The sequence below is a fragment of the Bos grunniens genome, chromosome 21, assembly GCF_055505025.1.
Source record: "Bos grunniens cultivar Pamir isolate PY7600 chromosome 21, Bosgru_T2T1.0, whole genome shotgun sequence".
Lineage (NCBI taxonomy): Eukaryota > Metazoa > Chordata > Mammalia > Artiodactyla > Bovidae > Bos > Bos grunniens.
The window spans coordinates 66,057,351-66,082,157 of record NC_141185.1 but is presented as its reverse complement, the minus strand read 5'-3'; the positions used below and the strand labels follow the sequence as shown (position 1 = coordinate 66,082,157).

The following is a 24,807-nucleotide window of genomic DNA, read 5'->3' as shown; positions in this document are numbered from 1 at the left end:
GAAAGAGCGCATCCTTTCGGGACTTCTAAACCAAGGGGTCTTTCTAGACGCAGGGATCTTTCTAAACCCAAGGGGTGCCGATTCTAGGACCCTCTCTTAGGCTCCCGGCGGGATCCCAGAGCCTCCCCGCCCCCTTCCCGGCCTCACGCTCCGGGTCCATTGAAACCTCTCTTGGCCTCGCGAATTGTCGAGCGTGTAATTGGGGGAACTCCTCCCCTCCCAGGCCGCCTCGGAGGCGCTGCCCGCTCGAGGAGCGGCCGCCTCCCCGCCCCACCCCCGGGCGCGGCGGCCGCGCGGCCGGCGTAGAGCCCACCGCCCGGCATCCGCGCGCGGCGCGGTTCTAGCTTCGGGCGCGGTGGGCGGCGCGGGGCCGCGGGTATCCGGGCCGCGAACCGCCCGCGCCCGCCAGCCCGCTGCGCAGACCCGGCGCCGGGGCGCGGGCGGGGCCGGCGTCCCGCGTGGGCCCCGCGGAGGCGCGCGCAGACCCGCCGGCCGTCGGGGGCGCGGCCGCTGCCCGAGTCCGCACTTGTCCCGCCGCAGAGGCCCGGCGCCGTCGGAGGCAGCGAGGGCCAGGAGAAGCCGCGGAGCGGAGGCCCGCGCCCCACAGGGAGCCTCGCTCGGCCTGGGGCCGCCGACCCCGCGCCCCATTCCGCGGCAGCATGGCCCCGAAGCTGCTGCTGCTCCTCTGCCTGCTCTCCGGCTTGCACGCGCGGTGAGTGGCGCCCGGGGTGCGGAGCCTGGCGGGCGGGCGGCGGCGCGCTCTCCGTCGGTCCCCAGTGCCCGGCGCCCCCGGCCATCGTCGTCTGGGCTGCGGCGTCTCCCGCCGGGGCCGAGCGGGCAGGAGACGGGGAGTCGCAGGCGCTTTACCTGTCCCGTCTCCCTCGGCCACGGCCGTCTGCCTCTCCGGGCTAGGCGACCGCAGCCTTCTCTGCAGCCTGAAGCGCGGGGACTCCGAGACTAATGGGCTCTTCTCCTGAACCTTGTAAGGTCTGGTGGGTTTAAGGGATTTCGAAGCCCAGCATCACTGGGGGAAGCCGGTGTCTACCTCTTTATCTCGCTCCTCCCCCTCCCCCAAGTGTTTCAGGGTTCCGCGCGCGCCCCCGGGCGCGCGAATACACACACACAGATACACACCAACATTCTGTATGTTCCACACACACACATCAACGTTCTGTATCGTTTCCCTCCTTGAAATCTCCCGGGACCCCGGAGTCAGGTTTCCGAGCGACCCGGTTTAAACCTGTCTTTATGAGGAGTAGCAGGGTTGGAGGCAGACGGAGGAGGATGGGGGCATGGTGGGCAGCCAGGAGCTCTGCTTCTCGGAAAGGATTCCCCTCCCAGGTTCTGTGAACACACGCACGGTACACATAAGCACCCCTTCCGTATGAGCCATTTTCACATGCAGCAGCATGCACAAACCTCCCCGTATGAAGCAAGCATACTGAAGTTGATAATGAGGTTTCTACCTAATACCTGTGGGAAATTACCTTACCATAGACACCCTTACCCTTCCTCCCAGCACACCAACCGGCTGATGGGAGCTTAAAAGTAATTCAGAAAGAGATGAAGATGACTCATGAGGATGGAAGGACAGTGGGACCAGAAGGGTTAAACCCTGTTGCTGTAAATATAAATGGAGATTCTGGGTTTGGTTCCTTTAATTCTGTCTCGGATTTGATCTCTGGTCAAGAGCCTAGAGATTGCCCCGTGCTTTAAAAATTAGAGCAGCTGCCTTCCTTCTTCTCCCCTCATGACCCCAAGAATCTCCAAGCACCTCAACTCCCCAAACACTTTTGATACCCTCTTCGTTTCCTAGGTCGGGGAGCTTGAGAGCCTTCCTGTGGGTCATAAGCTCTGCAGGTGTCAGCGTGCAGTGCTGGGAAGTCTTGCATGTTCATTCAAATCCGTGAAGTACTGAGGAACTTGTTAAGTCGGGCCTGACTTTTGTGACGCCATGGACTGTAGCCCACTAGGCTCTGTCTGTGCATGGGGTTTCCTAGGCAGATATATTAGAGTGGGTTGTCATTTCCTTCTCCACGGGATCTCCCAGAACCAAGGACTGAACCTGCATCTCTTTCATCAGCAGGCGGGTTCGTCACCACTGAGCCACTGAGGGAAGCCCCCTGAGGACCTAGGAAGGCACATTAACAAATCCTACAAGATGTGAATTTGGAAGGGTTATACTGTGAGGAAGAGAGTCCTGTTCCTTCCTGCCACAAACTGCTGCTCTTTGCAAAGAGTTGAGAGTAAGAAAGGTGAATTGTATGTGCTGGGGAAGGCAGACTCACTGGAAACTCTCTCAGCCAGGCAGCACACTCCTTGGTCCTTCAACTGAAGTTGCTTCCTGTCTAAGGAACGAGCTGGGAAGGAAATGGAAGTGTGCTCTCCGAGGCTCACCCTGCTTGGATGTATCTCTGTTTAGAAACAAACAACACCAGGCGTAATGTAGATGTCCCAGGTCATATCTCAATCTGAGATTATGTCTAATTGAATTTCCTACTGCTACTGACTGGATGAAGTGACCTGCAGTTGCAGGTTAGAAAATCAACTGTTAAGATCTATAGATACTTAATATGTTAGAAGGAAATCTGCTTATTGTTCTCATTACTTTATGTGCTTAGTAGGAAGATACCTGGGTGTCTGAAGCACTCAGGTGTCTAGGGGTTCCTAAAGACACATACAGTCTCTGGGTATTCTTCATTCTTCCATTTTGCAAAGGCAGATGTAACAACTTTAATATATTCTTTGTCTGGGTTGATAATAGAAGTTGCATATCCATTGAAAATAATCCAAGTTTTAAACTAATGTTATTGCTATATGCCTCTTCTTTTATCTTTGCTCTTTGAATGGGTTACAGACATGTGAAGTAATCCAGTGACGAGCATCACCTTTCAAATGTTAGTCACTCAGTCCTGTCTGACTCTTTGTGACCCCTTGGACTAAGACCACCAGGCTCCTCTTCTCTATGGAATTCTCTAGGCAAGAATACTGAAGTGGGTTGCCATTCCCTTCTCCAGGGGATCTCTCTGACCCACGGATCGAACCTGTGTCTCCCGCATTGCAGGCAGATTCTTTGCCATCTGAGCCACCAGGGGAGCCCTCACTTTTCAAAACTGTTATTAATTCTGAGAGTTGTCATTTGTGCTCTGGCCTGCCTTCCTGGTGTTTAAAAGCCCCAGAGAAAGTTCTGACAGTTGTGCTGTGTGGTGATAGGTTAGCAGCTCTGTGGAGAGCAAAGCACCCCATTCTGACACCCTTGGAAGAGCTTATCCTACATTAAAAACACTCAGTCACACCTGGAGCTTAGTGACACCTTAAGTGAATGCCTAAGTGCCGTCTGAAGTTTAGGAGCTCCTTTTTATCTTTACGGATACATCCAGCTTTGTCTCTGCCCTTGCAGTTGAAGAGAAGGTGTAAGACATGAAAATGCCATCTGAGGGCTGAACTGTAAGTTTGTTGCCGATTTGTTTTTAAGAAAAAGCTAATGATGGCATTTAGGATCCAACAATCCTGATAACAGAACACTCGTGAATATAGCCAACTTGGAATTTAGAACAACAGAACATTTTTGTTTTATTCATATTCTGGTGAGTCCTTGAGATGAGATTGGGTTCTCTACAAAGGGAAGCTTTTCTGTAGGGCTGGTGGTCTGGCCCTAGTGCTGAGAAGCTTTGATTTCCTTTTCTGAAGTCCTGCACAAACTGATGAGGCTCCAGGGTTGGGAGGAGCCCAGTGTTGGCCCAGAGCATCTCAGCCTGTGCCTGCTTGCTCTCCCCCCAACCCAGCCACAGAACTGCAGGTGCCCCATTTCACCTTCTGAAGGGAAGGTGCTGAAGAAGATGTTGGCTGTTGTTCTTTTCTTTGTCTCCCCCTTCACCTACCGTGAACCAGGAAGCTTACGCAATTTCAGGAAAACACCCATCACCACTTCACCGCTAGAGGGAGAATTAGTCACATTATAATACCTGTTATTGAAGTAGCTCAAAGTATTTTTCAGAAACCAATGCTGTGCATACAGAGAACTGATGAAGAGTTAGTGTGCTTCTGTGCACATATGAGTGTTGGGGCAAGAGAAGATGCATAGCATGGAAAGCATGGTCTGGTCTGTACTAGTAAGCTGTCTCTGGGGGAGGGCAGGAGGGGAGAGACAGAGAGACCCCAGAGGGGCAGAGGGCTGCACTGTGGGCAACTTGGAAGGAGTCCTGAGGGTGCTACACGTGATCCTGCCCAGGTGAGCTGTCCCTCTGCCCACAGTGTCCCGAGTGCCTTTGCTGTGGACTGAGCTGCCAGGCCTGTGGGCAGTGGTTGGCTCCCAGCAATCCATGTCCTTCTTCAACCCACTTCTTTTAAAGATGATACAATTAATATTCTTGATAAATTAAATATTCTTCTGTAACATTTTAGATTTGATAATGTTATTTATAAAAGTAAAAAGTCTTACCAGTAATTAAATGAAACATATCACTTCTTGAATATCAGTCCCAATTTTTTTAAGTTCCTATTGATGGTGAATATTCAGTGCAAAAAATCCATGGCAATTTATAGTTCCTATGGATGATGTATATATTCTAAGCTTTCTGTCAAGAAATAGAATTATAGTTTAATATTGTTGTTATCATTTAGTCACTGAGTTGTGTCCAACTCTTTGTGACCACATGAACTTTAACCTACCAGGTTCCTCTGTGGGATTTTTCCAGGCAAGAGTACTGGAGTGGATTGTCATTTCCTTCTCCAGGGGATCTTAGCCAAGGGAAAAGTTAAATGAATTCAGTCTTCAAGATATATGCCATATACTATTATCAAAACGTCATGTATGTGTATATATTCATACAGAACTAGGCTGATACTGCTCTGATCTATGTTAAAGCTAGTTAACACTCATTAAAAGACTCGTACATACCATATGACATATACATAAGATTTTAAAGATGTTATATATTATAGTTATATTATAATATTATATTATGTTGTTGTTTAGTTGCTAAGTTGTGTCCAACTCTTTTGCAACCCCATGGACTGTAGCCCACCAGGCTGTTCTGTGCATGGGATACCCCAGGCAAGAATACTGGAATGAGTTGCCATTTCCATCTCCAGTGGATCTTCTCAACCCAGGGATCCAACCTGTCTCTTCTGCATTAGAAGGAAGGTTCTTTACCACTAAGCTACCAGGGAAACCTACAGATAATTTAGACTATACTGAAAATTTACATCCAGACATCCTAGAACATAAAGTCAAGACGGCCTTAGGAAACATTACTATGAACAAAGCTAGTGGAGGTGAAGGAATTCCAGCTAAACTATTTCAAATCCTAAAAGGTGATGCTGTTAAAGTGCTGCATTCAATATGCCAACAAATTTGGAAAACCTAACAGTGGCCACAGGACTGGAAAAGGTCAGTTTTCATTCCAATCCCAAAGAAGGGCAATACCAAATAATGTTCAAACTACTGCACAATTGTACTCATTTCACATGCTAGCAAGGTAATGTTCAAAATCCTTCAAGCTAGGCTTCAACAGTACAAGAACTGAGAACAGATACACAAGCTAAATTTAGAAAAGGCAGAGGAAGCAGAGATCAAATGGTGAACATCTGTTGGATCATAAAAAAGCAAGAGAATTCCAGAAAAACATCTGCTTCATTGACTATGCTAAAGCCTTCTGACTGTGGATCACAACAAACTATGGAAAATTCTTAAAGTGATGGGAATACCATACCATCTTACTTGTCCCGTGAGAAACCTGTATGCAGGTCAAGAAGCAACAGTCAGAACCAGATATGGAAAAACGGACTGGTCAAAACTGGGAAAGGAGTACATTCAAGGCTGTACATTGTCACCCTGCTTATTTAACTTATATGCAGAGTGTGTGTATGTGTGTGTGTGTGTGTGTGTGTGTGTGTGTGTTGCTCAGTTGTGTCCGACTCTTTGTGACCCCATGGACTGCAGCCCATCAGGCTCCTCTGTCCATAGAATTCTCCAGGCAAGAATACTGGAATGGGTTGCCATTTCCTTCTCCAATATGCAGAGTTCATCATGTGAAATGCCAAGCTGGATGAATCTCAAGCTGGTATCAAGATTGCTGGGAGAAATATCAATAAATTCAGATATGTAGATGATACCACCCAAATGGCAGAAAGTGAAAAGGAACTAAAGAGCCTTTTGATGAAGGTGAAAGCAGAGAATGTAAAAGCTGGCTTAAAAATCAACGTGCAAAAAACGAGGATCATGGCATCCAGTCCCATCACTTCATGGCAAATAGATGGGGAGAAAAAGGAGACAGTGACAGATTTTATTTTCTTGGGCTCCAAAATCACTGAAGACAGTGACTGCAGCCTTGAAATTAAAAGATGCTTGCTTCTTGGAATAAGAGCTATGAACAACCTAGACAGCATATTAAAAAGCAGAGATGTCACTTTGCTGACAAAGGTTCGTATAGTCAAAAATATGGTTTCTCCAGTAGTCATGTATGGATTGGAGAGCTGAATTATAAAGAAGGCTGAGAGCTGAAGAATTGATACTTTTGAATTGTGGTGGATAAGACTCTTGAGAGTCCCAAACTCTTGAGAGCTCAAACTGTTGAGAGTTTGAGCTCCCAAGGAGCTCAAACCAGTCAATCCTAAAGGAAATCAACCCCGAATGTTCATTGGAGACTTTGGCCATCTGATGCGAAGAGCTGATTCTTTGGAAAAGACCCCAATATTGGGAAAGATAGTGGGCAGGAGGAGAAGGGGGCAACAGTGGATGAGGTGGTTGGATGGAATCATCAACTCAATGGACATGAGTTTGAACAAACTCCAGGAGACAGTGAAGGACAGGGAAGCCTGGTATGGTGCAGTCCATGGGGTCACAGATAGTTGGACACGACTGAGCGAGTGAACAATGACAAAAATTAACATAAAAATATATGTCCCAGAAGCCAACTGCCTTGTGAGGTTGTTGCCTTTTTAGGTCCCATCTGAAAAGCTAAACAGAAATCAGCTTATACTTAATCAGGACAAATAAACCTCAGTGCAATGTTCTGTTTTCTATTTTGTTATCTTTTGTGAAGGAAGATATGTCATTATGGTGCACACACTGACAAGCCATGAGGGAAGAAGTTTGCTTGTTTTTTTTTTGTGTGTGTGTGTGACAGGCTTTTTTGCATTGGTAAATGGCAGGCCTCCTGGAAGTGCTACTTTGAAGAGGAAACTGTGCTCTTTTCAGGCCCAAATTGCTGAGCTGCTGAGATGGCCTCACTCACTAAAGAAACTACCTTGCCATTTTGAGGCCTTTCCATTCAAGTACACCCGGGAGAGGTGGCTGTCAGGCTCAGCCCTTCTTGGGACAGATTCTGATGCTCAGCATTCATTTGGATTCATCTATTAAAGGGCCAGATGCTAAAGACATGTTAGAAAGATTTTAATTTTTGTAATACCAGACCACCTTACTTGCCTCCTGAGAAACCTGTATGTAGGTCAAGAAGCAACAGTAAGAAAAGGACATGGAACACTGGACTGGTTGAAAATTGAGAAAGGAATACGTCAAGGCTGTATGTTGTCAACCTACTTATTTAACTTATATGCAGAGTACATCATGAGAAACGCTGGGCTGGATGAAGCATAAGCTGGAATCAAGATTGCCAGGAGAAATATCAATAGCCTCAGAGATGCAGATGACACCGACCTTATGGCAAAAAGAGAAGAGGAGCTAAAGAGCCTCTTGATGAAGGCTAAAGAGGAGAGTGAAAAAGCTGGCTTAAAACTCAACATTCAAAAAGATGAAGACATGGCATCACTCTATGGCAAATAGATGAGGAGACAATGGAAACAGTGAGAGACCTTATTTTCCTGGGCTCCAAAGTCACTGCAGGTGATGACTACAGCCATGAAGTTGAAAGAGACTTTCTCCTTGGAAGAAAAGCTGTGACAAACCTAGACAGCATATTAAAAAGCAGAGACATTACTTTGCCAACAAAGGTCCATATAGTCAAAGCTATTTTCCAGTAGTCATGTATAGATGTGAGAGTTGGGCCATAAAGAAGACTGAGTGCCAATGAACCGATGCTTTTGAACTGTGGTGTTAGAGAAGACTCTTGAGATTCCCTTAGACTGCAAGGAGATCCAACCAGTCCATCCTAAAGGAAATCAATCCTGAATATGATGCTGAAGTTGAAGCTCCAATACTTTGGCCACCTGATGTGAAGAGCTGACTCGTTAGAAAAGACCTTGATGCTGGGAAAGATTGAAGGCAGGAGGAGAAGGGGATGACAGAGGATGAGATGGTTGGATGGCATCACTGACTCAATGGACATGAGTTTGAGTAAGCTTTGGGAGATGGTGAAGGACAGAGAAGCTTGGTGGGCTGCAGTCCACAGGGTCGTGAAGAGTCGGACACAACTGAGTGACTGAACAATAACAAGCCTACTCTGTACGAGGTGAATCAGTTTGTGTGGTAGGAGGTATGTGAAATCACCAGAGAGTATTTACCAACCAATATCTCTTCCTTGGCATGCCACATGGGTGCTGGCCAAGGATATCATCTCCTTATGTCCCTATGTCTGCCTAGACCAAAGGTGTTCCATGAGAAGCACAGAGTCAGACTCAACTATTTTCAATGAGTGCATTCTGCAGAAGCTGTTCACCTTAAGCTAAAATGAGGTCTTGGAAATGAGAAGTGGAAGCTGCAAGTTGTTTTTGCCTTGACCTTCAGAAGATCTCAAGGTTGATATTAGGAAGGCTGACTCTCTGCTTGTTGGCCTTCATGTATTGGATTACTTATTATGATGTCTATGGTTTAACATGGACTTGGACTTTTTTTATGACATTTAATGAAAGGATCATGTTACGTTAATAGCACTGGCATTCTTCTTATTGGATTCTTTTTTTGTGTGTTTTGTTTTGCTTTTAAGATTTTAGAGGTAATTTTTTGAATGGACTGAGTGTACTGGGGATTTTCTACCTATTTCAGTGGTGCTTGGGTGGGCCAAAGCTTAAGACGTTTCCTGGAATCATTGCTACAACTTACATGTCACACTTTGTGCTGTAATTACAGGACCAGGAAGGTGGAAGAAGATGAATATGAAGATTCATCATCAAACCAGAAGTGGGTCTTGGCTCCGAAATCCCAAGACACAGATGTGACTCTTATTCTGAACAAGTTGCTAAGAGAATATGATAAGAAGCTGAGGCCAGATATTGGAAGTGAGTGATGATGTTTGCTATTTTAGTAGGAAACATAGTGTGATATATTTTTAAAGGTTTTATTTTAAATAATTATGAATTTGCAGGAAGTTGCAAAGGTAGTGCAGAGTCACGCAATTCATGGGTATTGAACTAAGAGTTGACGTTGGGAGAGTGTGTGTACATGGCTCCACATTGTCACATGCGGATCTGTGTAATGATACTATAATTGAGATACAGAACGGTTTCATTACCATGAAGTTTCCCTTCCTGCTCTTGCTTTAGAGTCTCATCTGTTCACTCCTCCAAAATTTCTAACCTGTCAACCACTAATTTAGTCTTTATTTCTATGATTTTGTCATTTTGAGAATGGAGCCTATGTGCAGTCATTTAGTACATGACTTTTTGAGATTGGCTTTTCTTTGCTCAGCAAAGTGATTTTGGGATCCATTCAAGTTGTTGCATGTATCAATAGTTTGTTTTACTTATTGCTAAGTAATCTTCCATGCTATGGATGGATCATAGTTTTTTAATGTTTATTGAGGAACATATTAGTTATTCCCAGTTTTTGTCTATTACAAATAAAATGACTGTGAGTACTCTTGCCTGGAAAACCACATGGACAGAGGAGCCTGTTAGGCTGCAGTCCATGGGGTTGTTAGGAGTTGGACACGACTGAGAGACTTCACTTTCACTTTTTACTTTCATGCATTGGAGAAGGAAATGGCAACCCACTCCAGTGTTCTTGCCTGGAGAATCCCAGGGATGGGGGAGCCTGGTGGGCTGCCGTCTATGGGGTCACAGAGTCGGACATGACTGAAGCGACTTAGCAGCAGTAGTAGCAGTGCATTAGTAAGCACACAGTTCTTTTTCCTCCAATCTATGTATTACTTTTTCACTTCCAAGGTATATTTTGAAATATAAACTCTATGAATTTTAATATAGTTGAACATAATGATCATTTCTTTAAAATATTATCTGCACTAATAACATGAAAATATTTTCTTATGCTTCAGAAGCTTTATTGTTTATTTTTTATTTATTTTATTTGGAGGCTAATTACTTTACAGTATTGTAGTGGTTTTGCCATACATTGACACTAATCAGCCATGGGTGTACATGTGTTCCCCATCTTGAACCCCCCTCCCACCTCTCTCTCCATCCCATTCCTCAGGGTCATCCCAGTGCACCAGCCCTGAGCACCCTGTCTCATTCATTGAACCTGGACTGGCGATCTATTTCACATATGATAATATGCATGTTTCAATGCTATTCTCTCAAATCATCCCACCCTTGCCTTCTCCCACAGAGTCCAAAAGACTGTTCTATACATCTGTGCCTCTTTTGCTGTCTCTCATATAGGGTTATCATTACCATCTTTCTAAATTCCATATATATGCTTTAATATACTGTATTGATATTTTCCTTTCTGGCTTACTTTACTGTGTATAATAGGCTCCAGTTTCATCCACCTCATTAGAACTGATTCAAACGCATTCTTTTCAATGGCTGAGTAATATTCCATTGTGTATATGTACCACAGCTTTCTTATCCAATCATCTGCTGATGGACATCTAGGTTGCTTCCATGTCCTGGCTATTATAAACAGTGCTGCGATGAACCTTGGGGTACATGTATCTCTTTCAGTTCTGGTTTCCTCGGTGTGTATGCCCAGCAGTGGGATTACTGGGTCATATGGCAGTTCTATTTCCAGTTTTTGAAGGAATCTCCACACTGTTCTCCATAGTGGCTGTACTAGTTTGCATTCCCACCAACAGTGTAAGAGGGTTCCCTTTTCTGCATACCCTCTCCAACATTTATTGCTTGTAGACTTTTGGATAGCAGCCATTCTGACTGGCGTGAAATGGTACCTCATTGTGGTTTTGATTTGCATTTCTATGATAATGAGTGATGTTGAGCATCTTTTCATGTGTGTATTAGCCATCTGTATGTCTTCTTTGGAGAAATGTCTGTTTAGTTCTTCGGTCCATTTTTTGATGGGGTTGTTTATTTTTCTGGAATTGAGCTGTAGGAGTTGCTTGTATATTTTGAGATTAGTTCTTTGTCAGTTGCTTCGTTTGCTATTATTTTCTCCCATTCTGAAGGCTGTCTTTTCACCTTGCTTATAATTTCCTTTGTTGTGCAAAAGCTTTTAAGTTTAATTACATACCATTTGTTTATGTTTGCTTTTATTTCCATTACTCTGGGAGGTGGGTCACACATCCTGCTGTGATTTATGTTGGAGAGTGATTTGCCTATGTTTTCCTCTAGGAGTTTTATAGTTTCTGGTCTTATGTTTAGATCTTTAATCCATTTTGAGTTTCTATTTCTGCTTTATTGACTATACCAAAGCCTTTGACTGTGTGAATCACAATAAACTGTGGAAAATTCTTAAAGAGACGGGAATACCAGACCACCAGACTTGCCTCTTGAGAAATTTGTATGCAGATCAGGAAGCAACAGTTAGAACTGGACATGGAACAAGAGACTGGTTCCAAATAGGAAAAGGAATATGTCAAGGCTGTATATTGTCACCCTGCTTATTTAACTCATATGCAGAGTACATCATGAGAAATACTGGGCTGGAGGAAGCACAAGCTGGAATCAAGATTGCTGGGAGAAATATCAGTAACCACAGATATGCAGATAATACCACTCTTATGGCAGAAAGTGAAGAAGAACTAAAGAGCTTCTTGATGAAAGTGAAAGAGGAGAGTGAAAAAGTTGGCTTAAAGCTCAACATTCAGAAAACTAAGATCATGGCATCCGGTCCCATCACTTTATGGGGAAAGAGTGAAAACAGTGTCTGACTTTATTTTTTTGGGCTCCAAAATCACTGCAGATGGTGACTGCAGCCATGAAATTAAAAGACGCTTACTCCTTGGAAGGAAAGTTATTACCAACCTAGATAGCATATTCAAAAGCAGAGACATTACTTTGCCAACAAAGGTCCGTCTAGTCAAGGCGATGGTTTTTCCAGTGGTCATGTATGGACGTGAGAGTTGGACTGTGAAGAAAGCTGAGTGCTGAAGAATTGATGCTTTTGAACTGTGGTGTTGGAGAAGACTCTTGGACTGCAAGTCCCTTGAACTGCAAGGAGATCCAACCAGTCCATTCTGAAGGAGATCAGCCCTGGAATTTCTTTGGAAGGAATGATGCTAAAGCTGAAACTCCAGTACTTTGGCCACCTCATGCGAAGAGTTGACTCATTGGAAAAGACTCTGATGCTGGGAGGGATTGGGGGCAGGAGGAGAAGGGGACGACAGAGGATGAGATGGCTGGATGACATTACTGACTCGATGGACGTGAGTCTGAGTGAACTTCGGGAGTTGGTAATGGACAGGGAGGCCTGGCATGCTGCGATTCATGGGGTCGCAAAGAGTTGGACATGACTGAGCGACTGAACTGAACTGAACTGATGGTGTTAGAAAGTGTTTTAGTTTCATTCTTTTACAAGTGGTTGACCAATTTTCCCAGCACCACTTGTTAAAGAGATTGTCTTTTCTCCATTGTATATTCTTGCCTCCTTGTCAAAGATAAGGTGTCCATAGGTGTGTGGAATTATCTCTGCGGTTTCTATTTTGTTCCATTGATCTATGTATCTGTCTTTGTGCCTGTACCATACTGTCTTGATGACTGTTGCTTTGTAGTAGAGCCTGAAGTCAGGAAGGTTGATTCCTCCAATTCCATTCTTTTTTCTCAAGATTGCTTTGCCTATTTGAGGTTTTTTGTATTTACATACAAATTGTGAAATTATTTGTTCTAGTTATGTGAAAAATACATTTGGTAGTTTGATAGGAATTGCATTGAATCTATAGATTGCTTTGGGTAGTATACTCATTTTCACTATATTGATTTTTCCAATCCATGAACATGGTATATTTCTCCATCTATTTGTATCCTCTTTGATTTCTTTCATCAGTGTTTTATAGTTTTCTATATATAGGTCTTTTGTTTCTTTAGGTAGATATATTCCTAAGTATTTTATTCTTTTCATTGCAGTGGTGAATGGAATTGTTTCCTTAATTTGTCTTTCTGTTTTCTCATTGTTAGTGTATAGGAATGCAAGGGATTTCTGTGTATTAAGTTTATATACTGCAACTTTACTATATTCGTTGATTAGCTCTAGTAATTTTCTGGTGGAATGTTTAGGATTTCTATGTAGAGGATCTAGTCATCTGCAAATAGAGTTTTATTTCTTCTTTTCCAATCCGGATTCCTTTTATTTCTTTTTATGCTCTGATTGCTGTTGCCAAAACTTCCAAAACTGTTGAATAGTAGTGGTGAGAGTGGGCACCCTTGTCTTGTTCCTGAGTTTAGGGGAAATGCTTTCAGTTTTTCACCACTGAGGATAATGTTTGCTGTGGGTTTATCATATATAGCTTTTATTACATTGAAGTATGTTGCTTCTATTCCTGGTATCTATGTGGATGTAAGGTTTTATTCTCTGGGATAAATGCCCAGGAATATGATTGCCAGGTCCTATGATAAATATTGGTTTATTTTTTAAAGAAGCTGTCAAACTCTTTTCTAAAGTTTATATACCATTTTCGAGCCCACCATCAAGGTGTGAGAGATCTAGTTTCTCTGTAACTTCAGCAGCAGGTGGTACTGTCACAGGTTTTTGTTTCAGCTGCTCTACTATGTGTATGTCCAATAGTTTGATATTGCCTTGTTGTCTTGATTTACATTTTCCTGATTGTTAGTGGTATTGAATTCTCTTTATGCACTTATTTGCCAATAGTATATCTTCTTCATCACAATGTCTCCTCATATTAGTTGCTGCCTTAAAAATTGGAGTATTTTGCTTTATTTATTTTTTTCTCCTGCCTTGTTAAGTGTTCTTCCTATAGTCTGGATATGATTCCTTTGCCAGATGAAGTGTTCAGATATTTTTCCCTCTTTGTATGGCTTTTTTCCCCCCATCCTTTTAGTAGGGTCTTGCAAAGAAGAAAAGTTTTTAATATTGAGGAAGTCCAATTTACTTATTTTCTTTTTATGGAATATACTTTTTGTGTGTGCGGCAAGTATTTTTTTGGTTTACTTTTAATTGGAGGATAATTGCTTTACAATATTGCGTTGGTCTCTGCCATACATCAGCATGAATCAGCCATAGGTGTACATATGTGCCTTCCCATCTGAAGCCTGCTCCCACTTCCCACCCTATGCTGTCCCTCTGCTGCTGCTGCTGCTGCTGCTAAGGTGCTTCAGTCGTGTCCGACTCTGTGCGACCCCGGAGACAGCAGCCCACCAGGCTCCCCCGTCCCTGGGATTCTCCAGGCAAGAACACTGGACTGGGTTGCCATTTCCTTCTCCAGTGCATGAACAGTGAAAAATGAAAGTGAAGTCGCTCAGTCGTGTCCAACTCTACACGACCCTATAGACAGCAGCCTACCATACTGTCCATGATAGGCATGGACAGCAGCCTGTCCCTCTGTCCATGGGATTTTCCAGGCAGGAGTACTGGAGTGGGTTGCCATTGCCTTCTCTGCTGTCCTTCTAGGCTGTCACAAACAGTGCTGCAATGAACATGGGGATATGTATGTCTTTTTAGTTATGGTTTCCTCAGGGTACATGCCAAGTAGTGGGGTTTTGGGGTCGTATGGTAGTTTTAATCCTAGTTTTTAAAGGAATTTCCATACTGTTCTCCATAGTAGCTACATCAGTTTACATTCCCGCCAACAGTGGGAATGTATACTTTTCGAGTAATGTCTAATAGCTCTTCATAAATCCCTAGCTCCTAAAGATTTTTTTCCTCTTTTCTTCTAAAAGTTTTAATATATGTTTTACATTTAATTCATTTTCAGCTTTGAATTAATTGTTATATAGAGCTACGTTTGTTTCTTTTCTTTTTGCTTATGAATCTTCCCTGATGGCTCAGACGGTAAAGCGTCTGTCTACAATTCGGGAAACCTGGGTTCAGTCCCTGGGTCAGGAAGATCCCCTGGAGAAGGAAATGGCAATCCACTCAAGTACTATTGCCTGGAAAATCCCATGGACAGAGGAGCTTGGTAGGCTACAGTCCATGGGGTTGCAAAGAGTCAGACACGACTGAGCGAATTCAATTTCACTTATGAATCTCTAGTTACTTTATTATCACTTGTTGAAAAAAACTATCCTTCCTCTTTGACTTATGTTGCACATTTATCAGAAGTCAGTTGGCTCAACTTCTGCGGGCTGTTTCTGGTTTCTCTAATTTCTTCCGTTTATCTGTCTGTCTATTGTGTCAATCTGCAGTCTTGATTATTGCAGCTATGGATAATAAGTCTTGGAATTGGGTGGAATTAATTCAGTCACTTTATTTTTAAAAATTATTTTAGTACATATTTTCTATATTAATTTTTGAGCTATCTTATCTGTAAGTGCAAAAAAATATCTCATGTTAAGCCTTTATATCAGTTTGGGAAGAATTGACATCTTTATTGTGTTGAGTATTTTAATCCATAAACATGGTATATCTTTCTGTTTATTTAGATCTTGTTTATTTTCTTACATTCAGTGTTTTGCAGATTTTAGTATACAAGTTCTAAAAATATTTTGTTAGATTTTCACCTAAGTGTTTCACAGTGTTGGAGTGCTTGTAAATAGTGCTATATTTTAAAATTTATTTTTCCCTGTGTTCATTGCTAGTATACAGAAATATGGTTATCTTATATAAGTTAATGTTGTGTCCTCTGACTTGCCAAACTCACTTACTAATTTTAGGAAATTTTTTTTTGATAGATTCCTTGAGAATTTCTGTGTACATCATCATATCATCTGCAAATGAGACCTATTTCTTGCTTTCCAATCTGTATGCCTCTTATTACTGTTCTTCTTGCCTTTTTTCACTGGCTAGCACTTCCAATGCTACAGGTATAGTGGTAATGTACGTGGACATCTTGCTTTGTTCCAGTTAGTAGAGGAAAAGTATTCAGTCTTCACAATTAAGTGTGATGTTAGCTGGATATATTTTATGTATATTCTTCACTAAGTTGGGAAAGTTCCATCTCTCTCTAATTTTCTGAAATAATTTTTTTAAAATCAGGAATGGGTGTTCAACTTTGCCAAATGCGTTTTCTGCATTAATTGATACACAGTGTGCTTTTTTTTTTTTTTTAAGGCAGCAAGTCCCCTACCTATGAACAAGTTTCATTCTGAGCGTGTGTTCATAAGCCCAGTTTGTTCATAAGTACAGCAGTATTAGCCTAGGTTCCCAACTAACACAATTGGCTATATAGTACTGTACTGCAATAGATTTATAATACTTTTCACACAAATAATACATAAAAAACAAACACACACACAAATAAAACAATTTTAATCGTACAGTACAGTACAGTACCTTGAGAAGCACAGTAGTTCAGTACAACAGGTGGCATACAGGGCGTGACATCGAGTGAACAGGCAAGAAAACATTACTGCCTGGAGGAGTATGAGAAGCGGGGAGACTGTAGAACTGAAAGATCGTTAGCAACAGAAGACTGAGGGAAAGCTGCAACTTCACATATGCCTAATGTTGATGGAATACACACTTGCATTTTTGAAAGTTCGCAATTTGAAGGTTTATATGTAGGGCTCCTGCTGTGTGGTGAATTACGTTGGTTGGTTTTCAGATATTGAACCAGCCTTGCATCCCTAGGATAAACCCCACCTAGTTATCATGTTTAAGAATAAATATTTTTAAAAACTCTTTTTATATGTTGCTGTATTCTATTTGCTAATCCTTTATAATCCTTTTAATATCAGTGGGGCCAACAATAATATTCCTTGCTTCATTCCTGATACTGGTAATTTGTGTTGTCATTGTTTTCTTTGTCATCTTGCTGGAGGTTGGTTCCACTGACCTTTTTGAAGAACCAACTTTTGTTTCATTATTTTTCTATTTTCATTTTTATTACATTTTGCTTTGAATCTTTATTATTTACTTTCTTCTTCTTGCTTGGATTTATTTTGCTCTTCTTCTTTGAGGTAGCATTTAGAGTCTCAACTTGAGACTTCTAATGTAAGCATTTAGTGCTCTAAGCTGCCTGCTCTGTCCTATTTTAGCTGTATCTCACGGGTTTTGATGTTTGTGTTTTCATTTTCATTTAGTTCAATGTATTTTTGACTACCCCTGAGATTTTTTCCCCTTTAATTCATGTACTATTTAGAAGTATATTTTTTATTTCCAAGTGTCTAGAAGTTTTTCTGTTATCTATTACTAATTTCTAGCTTAATTCCATTGTGGTTACAGAACATACTCTTTTTAAGTTAAAAAATTTTTATAATTTGTTGCTATTTAATTTATGACCTGGGATATGTTTTTTTGTGACTGTTCCATGGGTGCTTGTAAAGAATTTGTGTTCTTCTGTTACTGGAGGAATTGAATCTTGTTGTTTAATGGTTTTGTTGAGTTTTATATCTTTGCCAATTTTCTGTCTAGTTTTTCTATCATATTTTTTTTTTTAACAGTTGATAGATTAAAAAAGACCAAGACAAGAATAGTGTTCTTGGCCAGGAGAGAGATGCATGCCTGTTGATGGTGATGGTCAGAACGCTGAGGTTGTTGCGGACACATTTTTCGTAGAGTGCATTCTGGACTATGGCCTGTTTCCCTCTTCTCCTTGGAGCTCAGTTTTATTTAGAGCCCTGCAGCTTGCCAGCCCTCATACTACCCTAGCTGCTGTCCCTGTGTTTTTCCAGATTTGAGGCTTACTCTCCAGTTTATCTGTATCAGGACATAGAATTACACCAGTCCCACCCAGTAAGCGTAGAATTTCAAAATCCGTATGTTGTAATGTGCAGGGGTCTTGGAGATGCATGTCCTATGCAGTCTTGGAGCTGTCTTACTACCTTCCTGTATCTCAGTTGCCTCTTCCGTATGATGAAGCAGGGGAACAAAATACTCTTAAACTTCCTTCTTGTTTTAAGGTATTTATTTAGTGAGCAATACATCAAATTACTATTGCATGGGTTCATAAATTCAATTGTGACCACAATTTTCCCATCATAATTACATAAAAGGCCTACCCAGTATGGAAAGTGTGCAGCAATTATGCATTTATATGGAAAGGGAAGACTGAGAAAATGTTACTAATTTCCTCATTAATTTTCAAACTGTGCTTGACCTTAGCACAAGGATAGATAAGACTCACCCTTTGCCCTTCTGGGTAAGTTTAGTCCAATAGTCCTTTGCTTATCTTGTGTTAGAACTCAGCAAAGGGCCTTCCATACATGGTGTTATTCAGTACCGCGTTCATCATCTGAGAGGGAAAGTTGGACACGGATAGAAAGTGGGTGAGTTTGGCATCCAACCCAGATCTCTCTGACTGTAGTTAGATCACTGCTGTATTTATAGAAATTGCAAGGCAAGCCCATTCAAAATTGGATTCCCCATTACACACTCATATGACAACACTTTGAAGGGAATATACTAAGACTTTGTCATGTGCAGCAAGCAAGCAGAAATCACAATTAAAAGATTTCATTTTTCCTTTATTACATAAAGAATCATGAATTTTCCAAATGAAACAGCATAATGAAAAGAATGGATATTTCTTTTTTAGAAGGCAGCTCTTCTAAAGCCTCATGTCATTTGGTCCTTGGAAGTCATCTTCATATATGGGAAGAGCTGTGTGGTTTTTGCGTGAAAAAGATTTAAAAAACAACTACATATAAAAACTATATAGCAGATGCTCTTCTTTGGTTTCCTGACTTGAAAGTTCACCATGCACACCGTCATGGCCCTGGGGCAGCAGAGTGACCTGAGAATCTCTGGGTTCCTTAGGACTCCTCTTCCTGTCTCACGTAGATGCTAAATAACATCTGAATGGCAGAATCCAGCAACTCGCTGAGACTCAGTAACTGCCCAGGAACACAATTCCCCTGTAACTCTTTAGTATTCAAAAGATACCGAATTAGACACCATTTTAATTCATGGTTTAGAAGGGCTTTAAGGGATAATGTACTGCAAATATATGAATTTCTCTTCACACTATTTTAATTCACATGCAGAATATTTTGTTTGTTGTAGCCATTGTGTCTCCTTATCAAGGTTCAGTCAGTTTAATCCGTGCAGTGTTGTGCATGGATTTATCAGTTGTTTGTTGTAATTACCAGTTTATTTGCTCCTCTTCCTTATCACTCCTGCCTCCCTCAGCCAGCCAGCCCACATTTTCTGGGCATCCACTCTGCACGTAGCCCTGGCCTGTGGACAGGTGGGGAGCTGCCCTGACACTGCCTTCACTGAGGTTCTTCTGAGTGGGAGGGGGAGAAGAAGGGGTTCTCAGGTCGCATCTAGGATTGGTAATGTTGTTGCCACTTTGGAGTAAAGCAGGCCTATTAAGGCTCTCCCTGGCTTAAGCTCCTTGAAAATGCCACTTGTTTGTAGGATAAAGTCTAAGCACCTTCAGATGACAGAGCGAGGTAAGCCTCTCTCTGGCCCTTGCCACCACTTTGATGGGTCACACCTCCCATGGACACCTAGCCTCCCATCTTCTTCATCTGCATTCTCTCTCCAGCCTGTGATTCCCTTACCCACCTCCTGTTTCCTGTGTGGGGCACATTCCTGCCTCCCTTCCAGCCTTCATGTTTTCATCTATGGCCTACACCCCCTCACCTTCCTGCCAGGCTGGACCAAGTACTTCTCCTTTGATTTCTTCTAGCATCAATTTTTCATCTTTTCAATGGGATTATTAAATTTTGAAGGACTGTCCTGAGGATGGCGTAATGTGGTATAACCGTGAAATACTTTCTGTAACATTTTTGTGTGCTTTTCACAAGTCTGCAGCTGAGAACTGTCCCCTAGGACACAGTTCCTAATTCCTAACTTTAGATGCGTTGGTTTATGTTGCCATCTCCCAGCATACGTAGTCCAACTGCATCAACAAAGATATAACATCAGGAAAAAAATGGCTCAACAGCAAATAGAATCACAGAGGCTCATTTATGTTACATAGAAGTAACATGTCCACATGTTACTGTAATTAGTTTTCATAATACAAATACAGTAGTTTTCGTAATACAAATTGTGATCCTTGTGTTTTAAAAATACTATTTTCCCAACTATTGTCTTTCCTCACTTCTCTAAATTGTGGATGTATCTGTTTTAGCTCCACATCTTTAACTATCCATCACTCTAAGTAATACTTCAGCTGTGTCCTTTGCTAGTTCAGGGCTATGCAGGGTGTCATTTATCTCAGCAACAAATCTTGTCAGGTGGCCTCAATAAGGCTGGAGGAGGATAAACCTTTTAATAAGACAATTGTGAAAAAGAAGGTTTAACAACCTCAGTAAAATTTTTCCCCTTCAGGGTTTCAAGAAATTTGAGGCACTCTCCTGAAAATAGATTATTATAGTGTCTTGCTGCTCACACTGGTCACTGAACCCAGGGTGGATAAGGTGTGACCGAGGAAGCTGGAAGAAGACTCAAGGAGCTGTGGGAACTGCAGACATGTTCATTCTCTCTGGGCAGCAGCAGCCAGGAGTCTCCAAAGACTTCTTAAATACTAAGGTGGACAAAAGTGGCCCATGGCCAAGTGGGCACACAGGCCAGTGCGACCAAGGTCAGCAGTGTCATTGTTTACAAGACGTAAGGTATGAGGCCGTGAGAGAGTGGGGCAGGAAGCCTGACTGAGGCAGTGTTGTTAGTTAATTTCTCCACGTGTAGAATACAAATTGCCTCCCTGTCCATAATCTGTCAGTCTGTGCAAAATGGGAAAAATAGAATTGCCTTTGGAAGGTGAATGAACACGATGAAGACATGCACAATGCATAGAGATGACCCACAGGCTTATTTCATTCAGGCAGAACATTTGAGAATTCTCCTCTTGGCTGTGTCCATAGCCAGAGGGATTTATTTTTGTCCCTCTTCTTCAGGTGTTTGCACATCTGGATGTCTTTTCCTTGCTTTCCTAAAGCTTATTTTCTGAGTTTAATGAGAACTTCTTCTAAATGTGGATCGAGGAGCATCTTGTATGAGAAGAAGCTGATGGCATGGGTGAGGACGTGCCTCAGTGGGGGAAGACAGGCCCCCCCAACTGCTCCTGGTTGAGGGTGCCTGTGGGCCCCACTGGGGTCAAAGCCAGAGAGCAGACGCCACTGGCCTTTCTTTCCTTCGGGCTTGTGGAGTGGCTGTGGCAGCCTGGCACCGACTCAGGCACTGCCGTGACCCAGGCAGACTGCGTGGAGCCCTGTATGAGGAGCTGCTGCCCTTGCTGGGGTCATGTTCTCAGTAATGTAGGAAGAAGGGAAATTACTAAATGATGGGAATGTGATCCCCCATGGGATAGCAGTTGGTTCTGTTGCAGAATATCTGTGTTAAAAAACAAAATAAATCATAACTGGACTTTAAAGTATAATTTTTAAAGCAAGCCTTATCATGGTTTTCTTTAATCATCTTTCAGTGAAAAATTATGAGCATAACTGTGTTACCATAGAAATATGAATTGAATATCTCTGAGACAGGCCTGGCTCAGCCCATGAAAAGCGAGAGGAAGTTCCCATCTCTTCCTCCCCTGGTTCCTGGGTTGTGTAAATGCGACAACTCCTGCCAAGCCCTGCCAAGGCTTTGAGATTGATCACTGAATTTCAGAGAATTTTGAAATGTGTGAGTTTGGTTCAGTCGCTCAGTCATGTCTGACTCTGCGACCCCATGAACTGCAGCACGCCAGGCCTCCCTGTCCATCACCAACTCCCGGAGTCCACCCAAGCCCATGTCCATTGAGTTGGTGATGCCATCCAACCATCTCATCCTGCGTCATCCCCTTCTCCTCCTGCCACTGATCTTTCCCAGCATCAGGGTCTTTTCAAATGAGTCAGCTCTTCACATCAGATGGCCAAAGTATTGGAGTTTCAGCTTCAACATCAGCCCTTCCAATGAATATTCAGGACTGATTTCCTTTAAGATGGACTGGTTGGCTCTCCTTGCAGTCCAAGGGACCCTCAAGAGTCTTCTCCAGCACTACTACAGTTAAAAAGCATCAATTCTTGTGCAGTTAGCTTTCTTTATAGTCCAACTCTCACATCCATACATGACCACTGGAAAAACCATAGCCTTGACTAGACGGAACTTTGTTGGCAAAATAACGTCTCTGCTTTTTAATATGCTGTCTAGGTTGGTCATAACTTTCCTTCCAAGGAGTAAGCGTCTTTTAATTTCATGGCTGCAGTCACCATCTGCAGTGATTTTGGAACCCAGAAAAATAAAGTCTGACACTGTTTCTACTGTTTCCCCATCTACTTGCCATGGAGTGATGGGACCAGATGCCATAATCTTGGTTTTCTGAATGTTGAGCTTTAAGCCAACTCTTTCACTCTCCTCTTTCACTTTCATCAAGAGGCTTTTTAGTTCTTCTTCACTTTCTGCCATAAGGTGGTGTCATCTGCATATCTGAGGTTATTGATATTTCTCCCGGCAATCTTGATTCCAGCTTGTGCTTCTTCCAGCCCAGCATTTCTCATGATGTACTCTGCATATAAGTTAAATAAGCAGGGTGACAATATATAGCCTTGACATACTCCTTTTCCTATTTGGAACCAGTCTGTTTTTCCATGTCCAGTTCTAACTGTTGCTTCCTGACCTGCATACAGATTTCTCAAGAGGCTCGTCAGGTGGTCTGGTATTCTCATGTCTTTCAGAATTTTCCACAGTTTATTGTGATCCACACAGTCAAAGGCTTTGACATAGTCAAATGTGTGAAGGAAATGTGTGAAGGGCCATACAAAAGTTAAATATTTAGGAGTTATGATTTACATTGGTTCTGTAGAATTGTCCCTCATCCTGATGGGTTTTATATTTTAAGAAATTCAGAGGAATGAAGTACGATGTTGATGGGCAGGTGCTTGTATGTCAAAGGCAGAGGGAGTTGGAGGTAGGGTGGGGAATACTTTGAGGTCCCTAAAGCACAGCACACTGGTAGGTCACTGTCTGACTGCCTCACCAGGGCACTGATTTTTGGACGACTGCTCTAACTCAAGCCAAACTATCTTTTTCCTTTCTTGTGGCACAGCAGATGACTGTCTCAACTGAACATTTAGGTTAGCCTGGGTATTCCTCACCTAAAAAAGCACAGCATACTCTACAGACGGGTGAGTTGTCATTTCCGAGCAATTACTGTGTATCCAGAAAATAATTCAAGTGTATTCACTCCCCTCTCAGCACAGATGTGGGAGGAGAGGAAGCAGGCACTCTTAATTGCTGTGCTTGAAGCAAGAGCTATTACTGTAGCCTTAGCCAACTCTCGCTCACAGAGTTAATTCAAATGCATAAAGGAGGTGGAGAACAAGGTTTCTGGAGAAATTATACCTGTCATCTCCTGGAGAGAATGTTTAGGTATCAGGAGGATGCTGAGTGAAGGGCCATTACCTCACCCCAACGCACGCTGGCAGGCGACCCTTCCCTGTGTGTTCCCCGCCTTCACACACATACCTCACCCCCATGGCACGCTTACCTAAGACTTCATTCTGTGTAAGACAAGACCGTATGCATGCAGTTTGGTAACAATGCTTTTTACTAAGCTGTTTTTTTTTTTTTTTTCTTATAGAGAACATAGAATGAGGTTTCAATGTATAAGTGTTTCATTTTTTCTCCTGTGTAATTTGCTAAATAACTCAGGTCACATGTCCCTAGGAATAATCTAGTGATTGCACTTGATTTGAATATGCAGTTCAGCTTATAGACTAACAAATTATTTATTTCTTACATTTATTCATTACTACTGCAGGAGTTGAGCAGATTAGCTTCATGTAGATTAGAGAGTGTTTGAGTGAGAAAAAATCTGAATTCAGTGGGTTCTTCTAACAGTTACCAGCAGACTCCCTGACCTCAATGATAGAGGTTTCCATCTCTAAATGGAATAATTAAAATGACATCCGAGTCCTGTTGTAAGAGTTATAGCCTGTAAGTCCTGGCCTGTAGAGAGAACAGAAAGTAACCGGTGCCTTGTGTCCCCAAACCCACACGCTGTCACGACTGCGGTTTCAGCTTGGTCTGTGAGCTGCCCTGTCGTGACAGCCTGTCTTACACTGAGACTTCTGTTGAGTGTCAGCATTGCCTCATTCTGTAACTAATATCCCGATCCAAGAGATCTCACAGACACTCTTATAAAGTATTATTGAGCGATGCTGATGAGGTCATTCACCTACTAACTCACATTTGAGGGCAGATTCAGATGCAATAGTCACAGTTTTCACGTTGATCCCCTTTGCCTGTCTCACTCTCTGCTTGCCTTTGACTCTGGTAACCACTGCTCTGTTTTCAGTATCCACGTGTGTGTGTTTGTGTTGTTTTTTCTGATAATTTATTTATTTTTCTTTTTTATTATGGTTTATTACTGGACATTGAATATAGGACCTTGTTGTTTATTTTACATACAGTACTATTTATCTGCTAATCTCAAACTCCAGATTTACTCCTCTTCCACCCCCTTTTGCCTTTGGTGACAGTAAGTTTGTTTTCTGTGTCTGTGAGTCTGTTTATCTTTTGTGAATAAGCACTTTCGTATCGTATTTTAGACTGCACATGTATGTGGTATCCTGTGGTATTTGTCTTTCTGTCTGACTTGTTTCAGATAATCTCCAGGTCCGTCTGTGTTGTTGCAGATGGCGTCATTGCATGATTTTTGTGGCTGAGGAACATTCTTTTGTATATCTGTGCCACATATGTGTCCATTCATCTGGCAGTGGACATTT

General features: G+C 42.4%; 1 protein-coding gene across 2 annotated transcripts in view; it reads left to right on the top strand.

Annotated features, from left to right (window-relative positions):
• The first annotated feature begins 345 nt into the window (after positions 1-345).
• GABRG3 (gamma-aminobutyric acid type A receptor subunit gamma3) overlaps positions 346-24,807 on the top strand; it is an 828,707-nt gene continuing 804,245 nt past the window's right edge. The window contains exons 1-2 of one of the 2 annotated variants that reach the window (XM_086364905.1): positions 346-712; positions 9,029-9,177. In XM_086364905.1, coding sequence (XP_086221031.1) covers positions 660-712; positions 9,029-9,177 — 202 coding nt within the window. In that variant the 5' untranslated portion in view covers positions 346-659. The remainder of the gene's footprint in view (positions 713-9,028; positions 9,178-24,807) is intronic. The other variant, XM_086364906.1, reaches the window with a different exon arrangement.